This window comes from Sorex araneus, chromosome X (assembly GCF_027595985.1).
Source record: "Sorex araneus isolate mSorAra2 chromosome X, mSorAra2.pri, whole genome shotgun sequence".
Lineage (NCBI taxonomy): Eukaryota > Metazoa > Chordata > Mammalia > Eulipotyphla > Soricidae > Sorex > Sorex araneus.
This window is the reverse complement of record NC_073313.1, coordinates 105,908,352-105,924,511: the sequence shown is the minus strand read 5'-3', so window position 1 is coordinate 105,924,511 and position 16,160 is coordinate 105,908,352. Positions and strand designations below refer to the sequence as shown.

Genomic DNA, 16,160 nt, shown 5'->3' with positions numbered 1-16,160 from the left:
GAAGCCATTGAGTGCCAAAAGTGGTTAGTAGGCCTCCAGGATCATAGTCTTTTAGGAGCAGAGGAGCCATTTCGTGTGCAGCAGCTCTGGATCTCGTCAGGGCGGAGAGCGCGCCGGTAACACCCCCCTTCCCGAGATCTCCTGAGCGCCACATCACTGCAAATTCGTACCTCTGGTTAGTGGGCTCTAGAAGATGGCAGTCGCCACATGGGTGCCGCTGCCCCCACAGAAAGATAAGGCCGAGAGAGAAAAGTCTTTCCCCTCCCAGGGCGGCATGGGGTTATAACAGGCCCATTTTTAAAAGAATAACACTAAAATAAATTTTTCTTGTTTCATAAGCATGCAAAAGCTACTCTAAAGTCTTACCTTTTCTCCTTTTACACCACTACAGTCACACTTTGATCCTGCAGAACACCCATAGCAAGCCTACAAAGAAGATAAAGAAGGAGAAAAACATTAATTGTAAATTGAAAAAAATGACTGATTTATGACCAAAATCATCCATCTACATTTTAAAATCAAAGAGAAAAATAACTGAAAGGCCATATACCAAAATAGAAACAAGGCTTACTCAGGAAAGCTTTTGCCTTCTATTGTATAGATTTCTGGTTTGACTTTTTACAGTGAACAAATGCAATTATTATAACTGTTAAGTGAAAATCTCATTGTCATTATCAAGTCCCTCCCTTCACCTTACACACACATATTGCCTAACACAGTCATATAAATAATGCCCCACACATTACAGTATGAGTGAACAGACTAGCCTATTTCTCAACGTTTGTATTATATAGTTTATTATAATAAAGAAAAATTCAAGTAAAACTGTTAGTCATTGGCTCGAGGTTTCGTTTTTAAAAAGATATAATGTCAGTGGCTCTATCATTTTAGAGTTAAAGAAAAATAAAATATCTAAGGATACTTGATTAACTACAAGAAAACAGACAATTCAAAGAATTCAGGAAAACAATTTCAGAAACAAAGCGAAAGAAAATAATAGAGAAAAATCATTTAAGAAGAACCAAACAGAAATTCAGTTAAATTTAGTTAAACAATTATGACACTATGACAATTAAGTTAAATAATTCAGTAAGTAAATTTAAAAATTGCAGTGGGGAGTCAACCAAGTGGAAGATGTAATTAGTTATCTAAGAATGGGAAATTTGAAATAACCAAGATGACAAGAACAGATTTTATTTTATTATTTTTCTTCTTTTTTTGGGGTCACACCCAGCAATGCTCAGGGGTTACTCCTGGCTCTGCAATCAGAAATTACTCCTGGCGGTGCTTGGGGGACCATATGGGATGCCGGGGATTGAACCCAGGTCGACCGCGTGCAAGGCAGACGCCCTAACCACTGTGCTATCTGCCGGCCACAAGAACAGATTTTAAAAGAATGAACAAATTGATATGACCAATGGTACACTGTTAAAAGTCCAAATATTATAATTAAAATTTCTTAAAAATGGGGAAATATAGAAGGGAGCCTACTTAAAATATAATTCCCAAAAGATTCACAAATCTGAGGACAGATATTGTTGACTAAGTTTAAAAAGCAAGAAATAATTGTCTCACTATCTCAGTATTAAATAACGTGCTCAAACATACATTAAATGAAATGGTGAAAGATCAAAGACAAAGAGAATCATAAAAAATTAAAAATAGAGAAGAAAATAATTTTAATAGAAGAAAACTTCATTAGGCTATCAGTTCACTTCAGAGACCAAAACCTTTCAGGTCAGGCGAGAATGAAATGAAGTATACAAAATTAAAAAATAAAAGCCAGTCAAGTATTCTCTATCTGGAAAATTATCCTTAGATATGAAAGAGAAATAATTACTTTCCAAAACAAAAGCTAAGTAAATTGAACACCATAAGATTAGTTGGAATAAAATGCTAAAAGAACTTCTTTAAACTGAAATTAAAAGAGGCTACAGTGAAACATCTGAAAATATACTACACTCTCAAGTTTGATTTTAGAAACTATACTCCTCAAATATAGGTGGTGTGTTCACATTACACTATACAAAGGTTTAGAAACTTACCACAAAGTGGGAGGGGGAGTGCAGTTAGGACAGAAAAGGGACCAGTATGACAATACTCAGAAATGATCACCCTGGAAAAAATGAGTGCTGAAAGGAGGTAAAGTGATATGCACAATACTCTTTCAGTATCAGTACTGAAAACCACAGTGTCTAAAAGGAAGATGGGGGTGGAGGGGAGAGAGAGAGAGAGAGAGAGAGAGAGAAAGAGAGAGAGAGAAAGAGAAGTGGCATAGAGGAAGGCTTTGGGGTGGGGATGGGGATGGCATAGGGAATCTGGGGACATTAGTTGCAGGAAATGTTCACTAGTGAAGGGACTGGTGTTGGTACACTGTATGACTGAAACTCAATCTTCAACAATTTTGTAACTGTGTATCTCACAGTAATTTAATTAAAAGGGTGTTTAAAATTTTTTAAAAATGTAAAAAAATTAAAAAATCATAAGAGTAATATGTATTATCTGAAACTTATCCAAACTTTTAGCAATACCTTTCACTTTATCTCCTAATAACACTTGTAAGAAATTTTCAATATGTATCAGGTATGACCTTACAACTAGCCAGAGATGTTGGCATGTCAATAGTTTAACAAAGTCATATCCAATCACAGAACATAAAATACCTATTGTCTACTTAAAAAAATACATTCCATGAAATTACGAAGTTATTCATTACTGGGTTTCAGGCATAAAATGTTTCAATACCAATCCCTTCACTAGTGTCCACTTCCTTCCAATAGCACCCCAATCCCATTTGCCCCTCACCCACCACTATGCTTCTATGAAGGGCACCCTACAGCACCACCTCTTCATCCCTTTTGAATGTTTCTCTCCACCACAGATGTTGCCCGCTACCTATCCTTTATCTCCCAGCTCCTTCAGTCATGTTTCCCACTGAATACCAATTCTCATGTTGTTTGTTTCCAATGGCTTTAGGTATTCTTCATCCACCATTATGTTCCTTTATACTACACATATGAGAGAGATATTCGCCTTGCATACAGCTAACTTGGGTTCAATCCCTGGCAGTACATGTTGCTAGGAGTGAGCTCTGAATATAGAGCTAGGAGCAAGCCCTGGCAACAGCCAGACGTGGCTCAAAAATTTAAAAAATATATAAATAAAACAATAACATATGACAATATGACAGTAGATAACTCTGCCATCCAAACTATCCTTTACTGTGGCTTGATCTAAACTACGTAGAAGAATAATAAACATATTTAGTTCTGCACTTTATAGATAAGTGGAAAGCTTTCACAAAATATAGAAAAATTTATATTATTTAAATAAATACTAAATAATCTTTAAAACAAAGCTCAGCCTTGGGAGTCTATTACTTTTGAGGGGAGAGTACCTTAGTCGCCTCCCATCATCCTATTATTTCCTTTACTCCAATTCTACTACAGTACTTTCCCGAATAACTATCAAAGTACTGAAGTCATAATTCTAATAAAACTCGTAATCAAATCAGCTACAACTAGATGTCACTTTCATGCTGAAACTTCTTTTCCTGATTATAAGACCAAGAAAATGTTTAATCTTATGAGACTCTTAGCATTCATATAGAAAGTATCTACTCCAGTAAACAAGGTACCCCAAGCTTTTCTAATTAAGTCTTTTCTGCAACCATGATTTATTATACATCACTGTATCACTGTCACCCCATTGTTCATCAATTTGCTCGAGCAGGCGCCAGTAACATCTTCATTTGTCCCTGTCATGGCTAGTGTAGCCCAATGGCATCTGCTTGCTCCAGGAACACGAATAAAACGTTGTTGTTACTGTTTTTGGCATATCAAATACGTCATGGGTTTGCCGCACTCAGCAGTGAAGAATCCTGGCCAGCGGACACCACAATACCGGAGAATTCTCCAGACCACAGACCGAGCCAACCAAACCATAAGCCTCGTAAGTGGCCGAGAAACCTTTCCTGATATACACATACACACACACACACACAAAAAAAAAACGCTCAGGAACAGCTCCTCTACCCCCGAATGGCCATGATCTCAGAGGCACACAAACCAATCTCAGAATGCAGTGGCTGCTGGCAGAAATGTTCCTGGACTGTGAACTAAGCTATTGCCCCATGCTGCCCCAGGAGAGGAAGAGTTTTTGTCCCTCGGCCTTTTCCCCTTTGCATGGTGACCACCACCTTTTGGAGCCAAATGGACAGAGAGATAGGAGCTTGCAGTGATGGGGCACCTGAGGAATCTCATGATGGGGGTGCGGAACCAGCCCTGTTCCCCACCCAGACAAGACCCCAAGCAGCTGTCCACCAATGGCTCCTCCATTCCTGAATGGCCATGATCCCAGAGGCACAAAAACAAATCTCAGAACACAGCGCTTGCTGACAAAAATGCTCCTAGACTGTGAACTAAGCCACGACCATGTGCCGCCCCCGGAAGGGAAGGGATTTTGTCCCCCAGCCTTTTCCCCTTTCTGGCAGCATAGCAACCACAATCTTTCAGAGCCAACTGGACAGAAAGGTAGGAATTTGCAGTCATGGGGCATGTGGGAAATCTCGCGATGGGGGGGCGGGTGGAACTGGCCCTGCTCCCTGCCCAAATGAGACCCCAAGCAGCTGCCCATGAATGGCTCCTCTGCTCCTGAATGGCCATGACCCCAGAGGCAAACAAATCAATCTCAGAATGCAGTGGCTGCTGGCAGAAATACCTCTGGACTTAATTACTAAAATACCAGAATTCCAAAATGGTGCGGCCACTGTTGTGGCATGCGACATCATATGCTCTTCGTTATCAGCAATAGAAAACAAATTATCTAATGATGCCCTTTTGGCAGGCCTGAATGTTGGGGGGAAATTCCAAATAATAGTAGTGGGTTTTCTGTTGAAAATTGAATGTAATCAAAGTAAAGAGAGAGTAAAGTGAAAATCATCTGCCACACAGACAGGGTGAGGGGTGGGAGGGGGGTATACTAGGGTTCTTGGTGGTGGAACATGTGCACTGGTGAATGGATGAGTGTTTAATCATTGTATGACTGAGACTTAAACTGGAAAGCTTTGTAACTGTTATCATGGTGATTCAATAAAAAAAAAAAACCCTCATGGGTAGCTTGCCAGGCTCTGCCATGCGGGGAAAAACTTAATAAAAAAAAAAATAAAGAGGTCGAGTTGCTGCAAATGCAGGCGTGCACTCCAGGAAAATTTGCATCGCTCTCTTCCAGGAGCTTTGTTTTATAGTCTCTGGATCTTGGCCGTTGATGAGATTACATGGCGCTGGGGGGAGTTTGTGGGTGTGACTGCCAAACTACTGTAAAACTGGGGATGTAGGTGGAGGAGGCCCAGTCCCGATCCGAGCAGGCTTGGAGAAATCAGACATGGGTCCTGCACACCTGAGTTCCTCTGTCGATTTCTTCATGGGTGAGGCTCATCCAAGCATGTGGAGAGTGGCCCTGAGCATGGTTGTGGCTGGGCGCTAGAGGTTTTCGGCTGCCAGGTCTCTGCTTGGGGTGAGGAGGGAAAGTCAATCCACCCTCCTGCAACGGTGCCCCAGTGAAGACAGCCTGGTGCAGGGACAGGCAATTCTGCATCACTCTCTTCCAGGAGCTTTGTTTTATAGTCTCTGGATCTTGGCCGTTGATGAGATTACATGTTGCCTGGGGAAGTTTGTGGGTGTGACTGTCGAGCTACTGGAAAACTGGGGATCTGGGTGGAGGAGGCCCAGTCCCAATCCAAGCAGGCTTGGAGATCTCAGCCACAGGTCCTGCAAACCTGGGTTCCTCTAACATACATAGTATATTAAAATATGAATTCGTTTTTATTTTGAATACTTGTAATTAAAGATGAATTTTTTGAAGCTTGAAGGTATATTATGCACTTGTGCTATGGATAAAAATCCAAGGGTCATGAAAAGCCTATGAAAGGAGAATCAATAGTGTAAGGTTTTCCCTATAATGCTTATATTGACTTTTATGTATGCAGAGAACTCCAAGCTAAAACAATTTGGAGAAATTGCACATAATCTTCTCCTAAAAGCTTTCTCTGCTTTTTCCCTTCTGGAGAAGCTGTATTATTCCTGGAAGATGTAGCTCTCTTTCTCTCCCTCATATTCCTCTAAATTTATTTCTATAAAAACTTTTTGTTTTAGTAAAAAAGGAAACATTCCTGGTTCCCAGGCTGTGGGGGGCTCCCCTGGGACCCCTGAACTGCCTGTGCTGCGTGGACGTGCCTCTGCTCCTCTGTAACGCCGAATTCCCAATCAGGTACTGACAAACAGGATCAGGACTCCGCCTACCAACCCTCTCCCACCCGCCTACCCCACCCTGTCCCCAAAGAGATTACTGGGGGCATAGTTTGTAGTGCAGGGGGCGTGGCCTCAAAAGGGGGTGTGGTCACTTGCCAGAGCGGCGGCCGCTTATGCGGCCGCAGTTTTAATTTTTCTTACATTACATACTCTATAAACTGTTTCTTTGAAAATCACACTGGCTATCTATATCATTTTTCGCAAAAATAGTCCTTTAGCTGAGTTAAATATCACAAAAGCTATCGGTGGACAATAGAAGCACCACAAACTCCTCGTAAAGACAGCATAGCCTTAAATCATCACTAAAGCCCCTACATAAACCAAGAGGAGAGTCTGAGAATAAGGAAGTATTCTGGAATTGGAACAAAGCCTCCAACATCAACTTAGCACCAACAGAATCCCCCCTCCAGAGAAAGAGCGAATAGGGATAGACAACTAGAAGGCTACAACTCTAGACTTCCATAACAATATGAAGAAACAGCGAAAATCCCCTCCACGAAGAGAAGATGAAGAAAAGATTCCAGAAATCTCCAAAGGGTCCACCCATACACTGGACCTCTCAGAAAGAATTCAGAGAAGAAATCTTGAAGAGAGTCGATGTACTCAAAGCAACCATGGAACAGATATCCAATAAATTAAGGGAGGAGATGAATGATGCTTTGGAACGGTCAACCAAGAAAATGCAAGAAGAAATGAGATCAGAAATTTCAAAGCTACAAATAGATGTCACAAAACTACGAACAGAAGTCACACAAATAAAGGAGTCGGTAGATGAATTAAAAATCTCAGTAGATGCCCTCAACAGTACAATGTCTACAGCCGAAGACAGAATCAGTGACCTTGAAGATGAGCTGCAGAAAGCTTACAGACAACAACAAATAATGGCAAAAGACCTCAAAATGGCTATAGAGAGAATCAGAGTCCTTGGGGATGACTTCAAGAGGAACAACATAAGAATCAGTGGAGTACCAGAAGCACAGGGAAATAATCCCAATGAAAAAGACACAGTCAAAGACATCATTGCCAAGAACTTCCCAGAGCTGGAGAAGGCAGGCATCCAGATCCAAGGAGTCCGAAGAGTACCAGCAAAAAGAGACCAGAATAAAAAGACTCCAAGGCATATTATAGTCAAAATGATGGATGCAGTGGATAGAGACACAATTATGCAAGCAGCAAGGTCAAAGAAGGAAACCACATACAAAGGAGCACCCCTCAGATTTACAGCAGACCTATCAGAGGAAACCCTCCGAGCCCGAAGACAATGGTGGGACATAGTAAAAAAAAAAACTCAACGAAATAAACGCCTCACCAAGAATACTTTATCCGGCTAAACTCTCACTCAAACTCAAAGGAAATATAAACTATTTCTCGTATAAACAACAGCTCGGGAACTTCATAGACTCAAAAGCAAATTTAAAAGAAGGACTAAAGGGGCTATTGTAAGTCAAGGAAGTACCCCACAAGAAGAACAAACCCCCCACAGAAACATGACACAAAACACCATGACAATAATCTCTCTCAATGTCAATGGCCTAAATGCACCAAATAAGAGACATAGAGAGGCAAAATGGATTCAGAAACTAAACCCAACATTCTGCTGCCTGCATGAAACACACCTGAACAGTCAGGGCAAACACAGACTCAAAGTCAAAGGATGGAAAACAATCCTACAAGCCAACAACTCCCTCAAAAAAGCTGGGGTGGCAATACTAGTATCCGACAACATAGATTTCAGGTTGAAAAATATTAGGAGGGACAAGGAAGGTCACTTCCTATTTATCAAGGGATATGTGCAACAGGAAGAAATCGTACTCTTAAACGTATATGCACCTAATGAGAGACCGGCTAAATACTTAAAATAACTCCTAACAGACCTTAAGGAGGACATCACTAACAGGACAATAGTAGTCGGAGACTTCAACACTGCCCTATCACCTCTAGATCGATCGACAAGAACAAAACTCAGCAAGGAAACACGGACTTTGAAGGAAGAAATAGAAAAGAGAGGCCTAATAGACCTATACAGGGCTTTACACACCAAAAAGAAAGAATACACAGTCTTTCCCAGTGCACATGGAACATTCTCCAAAATAGACCATGAACTGGGACACAAAACATACCTCAATAAAATCAGAAAAATAGAAATTGTATCAATTATCTTCTTAGACCATGATGCACTGAAGATAGAAGCTAATCACACAAAGACACAGAGAATCAAAGCAAACACCTGGAAATTAAACAGCTCAATGTTGAACAATAAGTGGGTCAGGAAGGAAATCAAGGAAGAAATCCAGAGATACCTTGAAACAAATGAGAATGAAGACACAAGCCTCCAAAACCTATGAGACACAGCTAAAGGGGAAAATGTATAGCTCTGCAAGCATTCCTTAGGAAGGAAGAAAGGGCCTACATAGACAGCTTGACTTCACAGCTCAAGGCCTTAGAAAAGAACCAGAAAAAGGAACCCAAACCAGACCGAAGGTAAAAAATAATAATTAGAGTAGAAATTAACGACATGGAAACCCAGAAAACAATCCGAAAGGTCAATGAAACCAAGAGCTGGTTCTTTGAGAAAATAAACAAGATTGACATACCACTAGCAAAACTCACAAAGAAAGAGAGAGAGAGAACCCTAATAAATCGAATCAGGAATGAAAAGGGGGACATCACACGAGAAAACGACGAAATTCAAAAGATTGTCAGAGACTACTTTGAAAGCCTGTATGCCATGAAACAAGAGAACCTAAAAGAAGTGGATGAATTCCTTGATTCCTACAATCTCCCAAAACTGAACAAATAAGACTTGGAACACCTGAATAGACCCATTAATATTAAGGAAATTGAAACTGTAATCAAAAATCTCCCCGAAAACAAAAGCCCAGGTCCAGATGGATTCACTGGCGAATTCTTCCAAACGTTTAAAGAAGACCTGTTGCCAGTTCTCCTCAAGCTTTTCCAGGAAATAGAAAAAACAGGAACTCTCCCAAACAGTTTCTATGAAGCACATATCCCTAATACCAAAAGCAAACAAAGACACCACTAAGAAAGAAAATTATAGACCAATATCCAAGATGAACACTGATGCGAAGATCCTCAACAAAATATTAGCAAACAGGATCCAACAACTCATCAAGAAGATGATACACTATGACCAAGTGGGATTCATCCCAGGGATGCAAGGATGGTTTAACATTCGGAAATCAATCAACATAATCCATCATATCAACAAAAGTAAAGATAAAATCCATATGATCATATCAATAGATGCAGAGAAAGCATTTAACAAGATCCAGCATCTGTTCATGATGAAAACCCTCACCAAAATGGGTTTTGGAGGAACTTTCATGAAGATAGTCGAGGCCACAAGCCTACGGCAAGCATTATTCTCAATGGGGAAAAACTAAGTGCCTTTACTCTAAGATCAGGCACAAGACACGGATGCCCACTCTCACCACTTCTCTTCAATATAGTACTGGAAGTACTTGCGATAGCCATTAGACAAGAAAAAGAGATTAAGGGCATCCAGATAGGAAAGGAAGAAATCAAACTCTCACTATTTGCAGACGACATGATACTATACCTAGAAAAGCCTATAGCCTCTACAAACAAACTCAAGAAACAATAGACTTATATAGTAAAGTGGCAGGCTACAAAATCAATACCCAAAAATCCATGGTCTTCCTATATACAAACAATGAGGCAGAGGAAAGTGACATGAAAAAAGCAATCCCATTCACAATCGTGCCCGATAAAATCAAGTACCTCAAAATCAGCTTAACCAAGGAAGTAAAAGACCTCTACAAAGAAAACTATAAAACGCTACTCCATGAAATAAAAGAGGACATGAGGAAATGGAAACATATACCCTGTTAATGGATAGGGAGAATCAATATTGTCAAAATGGCAATACTCCCCAAATCTTTATACAGATTCAACACGATCCCTATAAGGATACTCATGACATTCTTCAAAGAAACGGATCAAGCAATCATAAAATTCATATGGAACAACAAATGCCCACGGATAGCTAAAACAATTCTTGGGAAGAAGATGATGGGAGGCATCACCCTCCCCAACCTCAAACTTTACTAAAAAGCAGTAACAATTAAAACACCATAGTACTGGAACAAAGGCAGACCCGCAGACCAATGGAACAGGGTGGAATATCTCTACACACAACCCCACATGTATGATCATCTAATCTTTGATAAGGGAGCAAGAGATGTGAAGGGGATTAAGGAAAGCCTCTTTAACAAATGGTGCTGGCACAACTGGACAACCACATGCAAAAGAATGGGCTTAGACCTTGACCTGACACCATGCACAAAAGTCAGATCAAAATGGATTAAGGACCTCAACATCAGACCACAAACCATAAGGTACATTGAAGACAAGTTTGGCAAAACCCTCCATGATATTGAAGAAAAAGGTATCTTCAAAGATGACACGGAACTGAGCAATCTAATAAAAACAGAGATCAACAAAGAGGACTACATTAAACTAAAAAGCTTCTGCACCGCATAAGATACGGTGACCAGAATACAAAGACTATCTACAGAATGGGAAAGGATATTTACACAATACCCATCAGATAAGGGGTTGATATCAATGGTATATAAAGCACTGGTTGAACTCTACAAGAAGAAAACATCCAACCACATCAGAAAATGGGGCGAAGAAAAGAACAGAAACTTTCCCAAGCAAGAGATACGAATGGCCAAAAGGCACATGAAAAAGTGCTCTGCATCACTAATCATCAGGGAGATGCAGATCAAAACATCAATGAGATACCACCTCACACCACAGAGACTGGCACACATCCTAAAGAACAAAAGCAAACACTGTTGGACAGGATGTGGGGAGAAGGTACCCTTCTACACTGCTGGTGGGAATGCCGACTGGTTCAGCCCTTTTGGAAAACAATATGGACTCTTCTCAAAAAATTAGAAATTGAGCTCCCATTTGACCCAGCAATACCACTGCTGGGAATATATCCCAGAGAATCAAAAATGTATAGTCGAAATGACATCTGCACTCATATGTTCATCGAAGCGTTATTTACAATAGCCAGAATCTGGAAAAAACCCGAGTGCCCTAGAACAGATGACTGGTTGAAGAAACTTTTGTACATCTATACAATGGAATACTATGCAGCTGTTAGAAAAAAATGAGGTCATGAACTTTGCATATAAGTGGATCGGCATGGAAAGTATCATGCTAAGTGAAATGAGTCAAAAAGTGAGAGACAGACATAGAAAGATTGCACTCATTTGTGGAATATAGAATAACAGAGTAGGAGACTAACACCCAAGAATAGTAGAAACAAGTACCAGGAGGTTGACTCCATAGCTTGGAAGCTGGCCTCACATTCTGGGAAAAAGGCAGCTCAGATAGAGAAGGGAACACCAAGTAAAATGTGGTTGGAGGCCAAGAGGGAGAAGGGTGAAGTGTGCTGAATGTAGACTAGAGACTGAATACAATGGCCACTCAACACCTTTATTGCAAATCACAACACCTAATTAGAGAGAGAGAGAACAAAAGGGAAGACCCTGCCACAGTGGTGGCGGGGGGGGGGGGGAGAGGGGGAGATGGGATTGGGTGGGTGGGACGGATGCTGGATTTATTGGTGGTGGAGAATGAGCACTGGTGAAGGGATGGGTTCTCGAAATTTGTATGAGGGAAACATGAGCACGAAAATGTATAAATCTGTAACTGCACCCTCACTGTGACTCACTAATAAATAAATTAAAAGAAAGGAAACATTCTAAAACCAATTCAATAAATACATGCTAATCACCTGTTCTGTGCTAGTGACCATGTTACAGGTATACAAAGATATATCATTGCTCTCAAATGAGAAGGATAATTCCATACCTCAAAATCACAGTTTCAAGAATAGGGGTTAATTAAAAATATATATTATCTATTTGTACATACAAATTTGAAATTCAAAAAGTGATAAAAACAAAAATTTAGAAGATTCTGATTCACAGTATTGTACAATAGGTAAGGCACTTGCACTCGCTCTGACTTGGGTTTTATCATCATCACCCTATCTGGTCCCTCCAGCACCGCCAGCAGTGATCCCTTAGTGTAGAGCTAGGAATAAGCCCTGAGCACTGCCAGGTGTGGCCCCAAAACAAACAACCAAAAAAACTGTCTGACTTAGCCACTGACTTAGAATGCATATATTGCCAATACTCATTAGATATAAATAGATGTAAGCATAAGCAATTTTTAGTACAAAATACGTAATTTTACACTTAAGGTATTCTTTCTGAAAATTTAAATTAACTTTTTCAGAAAACAAGGCAATAATAATTTCAGTTTGTGGACAAGGTAGTGCAATTTGTTTAGGGGCTACACCTAGTGGTGCTCAAGGCTTACTCTGGGCTTTGCATTAGTGGATCACTTCATGCAGGACTCAAGGGACCATATGGGATGCCATGGTTCAATATCCAGAACAGCCACGTTCAAGGCAAGTGCTCTACATTCTGTGCTATTTCTCTAGCCCACAGTAATGCAACTTTTATTTATAATGTATTTGTGACTGTTCAGTGTCTTAAAATATGTTCCAAAGTCTAGTAAAATTGGGAAATAATAAACACTATATTTGCACGCTATTTTTAAATAATTTTATAAAATATCTTCCTACAAAATCAGTAATTTCATATTTTTATACTTATTTATTACATAACATTTATACTTCATATATATCACCACTTAAAACATTGGTTAGTTAGTCCACCAATAACAGTGGGTATGAAGATTCAGTAAGATCTGAGTATTGGACACTAGCCTTTCCTTTTGCCATTGTTCATAAATTGCTACAGCAACAGGCTCAGGAGCTCTGATCCCAGAAACATAGATTTACTGAGATACAGTGACATGTAGTTGTATTATTATGAAAACAACACATTTTAAGTATATAATTCAGGATGTCGCCAAGATGATAATAGAAGTTCCTTGCTTTACTCCCAAGAGGAATAAGTAGCTGCAAAGAGATGGCAATGAGGGATTTCAATAGTTCTCCATGCACCTCAGACACAAACACAGACTGAATTAAAAGGGATAAAAGTTGGACAGATGGTGGGTACACATAAATATTAAGAGCCAGAAGTTGCAGAGTAGGAGCACAGATGGCAAGGCTCTAGGTCCAGCCCAAAGTCCAGGAGTAAAAAGCAAAAAATCTGTAAAGGAATAAGCCATTCATCCAGGTGAAGTCCATGTAAAGGTGCTGGGATGCTCGACACAGGCCAACATCCCTTCAACAAGAATAAAAGAGTAGGCATTAGACTAAATTCCCTATGTTCCATCAACAGGGTCTGGAACAGACTTCTTGAAGTTTACTGTTGGAAAACACACTGCAGAGTCTCAAATCTGTAAAATCAAAAAGGAGGAATATCATCAGCACAAATACCCTGGACACAGCCAGATTCCCCTCTTCTCATAAAATGCAAACTGCAACTGCAAATAAAGGACTAAATTCCTATGGAAACAAGCAATACAAAAATAAATAGTTACAATGACACCTGCCAGGAAAGTAAAGGAAGTTCAAATCTCTAAGTTGATAATCTGGATTCGTTTAAAGCAAGAAAATTCAAAAAACCAAAGTAGGCAAAGAAGAAACTATGCCATGAGAATTCAAGGAAATGTGAAATTACGAGAAGCAAACAAAACCGAGAGACAGAGACAGAGACAGAAGAAAAGCGCCTGCCATAGAGACAGGTAGGGTTGGGGGTAGGGGGTGATGGGAGGGAACCTGGGATACTGGTGCTGGGAAATGTACACTGGTGGAGGGATGGGTGTTGGAATACTGTATGACTGAAATCCAATCATGAACAGCTTTGTAAGGGTCTATCTCACAGTGATCAATTAAAAAAATTTTAAAAAACCTGAAAGGGCCAACTATGACTGCTCTATAATGCCTTAAGACTTAAAAAAAATTAAAAACTATCAATAATATCACTAAAAATTAATGTATTGAGCTCCCCATTCAACATTTTCAGAGTAACGGGATAGACTGCAAATAAAATCCGACCTTCTGCTATTCACAAGAGATCCAACAAAACATCACTGATAAAGACTCAAAACAAAAGATTAGAAAATAACTGCATATTCAAATGGCAGCCTAGAAAAGGAAAGGACAATCATACTTACATCAAAGAAAATAGATTTCAAATTTAAAAGGTAATGATGAGGACTGAGAGATAATACAGCAAGTAATGCCCTTGCCTTGCACAGAGCAAACCTGGGTTTGAACTGTAGTACCAGATATATGGTCCTCTGATCCTTTCCAGGAGTTATCTCTGAGCAAAGAGCCAAGAGTAAACCCTGAATAAAGCTGGCTATGGCCCCCCAAACCAAGAACCAAAATTGGTAATGAGACAGGGATGAATTTTATATAATGATTAAGGCATTAACATATATGGTAATGAAGTAACATGGGATTACCAATAAACCTGGAAAAAAAGATAACACTAGGAACACAGTAGTAGGAGGAGACTTTAAAATTACCTCACTGTCATAGGTCAACCAGATAGAAAATCGATAATCACATAATAAACTTAAATGAGGAATTAGAAGAGCTGGGTTTGAGAGATTTTACATGGCTCCTCAGTCTCCCAAAAAGACACGTAAATATTCTTTCTTATGCACATGGAACATTCACCAATGTAGAACACATACTTAAAAAAGTCTGTAAGTCAGGAAGGTTGAAATAATATCAAATATCTTTCCAGATCATAGTGTCAGGAAGTTAGAAATTAACCATAAAATGAAAGCTGGGAAAAACTCAAACATTTTGAGATTAATGTTATTCATATAACTATTGAATCAATGAGAAAATCAAATAGAAAATAAAAGAGCTCTTTGAAAAGACTAAACACATAAGCCATCAGAATACATGGACAGAATACATGGACAGATAAGAGGAAAGTTCATAGCAATATAAATATACATCAAAAATGAGAAAAGGAGGTGAGAGAGACAGTACAGGGGGTACTTGTACTTGTAGCTCAATCCTGATGATTACATATGGTCCCCCTGTACCACTGAGAGTGATCCCTGAGAACAGAGGCAAGAGTAAGTCCTTGAGCACTGCTGGATGTGAGCCAACCCCCATCCCTCAAATTGTGTTATCTGCTGTAAATTGTGAGTTATTTGAATACAAGCTACTAATATACATGATTAAAAATCTTTTTCCTGTATAAACTGGGTTCTTTTTATAAATTTTATTTAGTCACTGTGCTTTTACAAGGTTATCCATGATTGGGCTTCAGGCATAAAATGTTTAAACACCAATCCCTTCACCAGTGTACACTTCTCTCCACCAATGACTCACCTCCCTTGTTTGCCTTCCTACCTCCAGTCTGCCTCTACGAGAGGTACTTTTTAAGAAACAAGTATTTGCAGTATGGTTTACAGTACTGCTACTGATAGGGTTTAGTGCATAACATTTTACCAACTTTTGATAACCTAATCTCCTCCAGGTTGAACATTTCCCTCCACCATAGTTGTAGTACCCTCCTTGTCCTAGCCACCCACATGCCATATTTCCTACTGAAAAGCAATACTCATGTTCTTTTCTTCCTATTGAGGCATTTGCAATTCTACCACTGTTTCTTTATATCCCATATTATGAGAGAGACCATTTCATGGCAGTCTCTCTCCCTCTAACTTCATTAAACATACTTTTTGGATCCATCCATGTAGCAGTAAATTGCATAAATTTGTCTTTTTGATGGCCAACTATTATTCCACTGTGCATATCTACCATAGATTCTTTATCCATTAACCTATTAGCAGTAAATTGCATAAATTTGTCTTTTTGATGGCCAACTATTATTCCAC

General features: G+C 39.6%; 1 protein-coding gene across 2 annotated transcripts in view; it reads right to left on the bottom strand.

Annotated features, from left to right (window-relative positions):
* The window catches only part of COL4A5 (collagen type IV alpha 5 chain), a 245,474-nt gene that overhangs the window by 154,365 nt on the left and 74,949 nt on the right, over nucleotides 1–16,160 (bottom strand). For both annotated transcript variants that reach the window (XM_055121721.1, XM_055121720.1), the window contains exon 2: nucleotides 367–426. In XM_055121721.1, coding sequence (XP_054977696.1) covers nucleotides 367–426 — 60 coding nt within the window. The remainder of the gene's footprint in view (nucleotides 1–366; nucleotides 427–16,160) is intronic.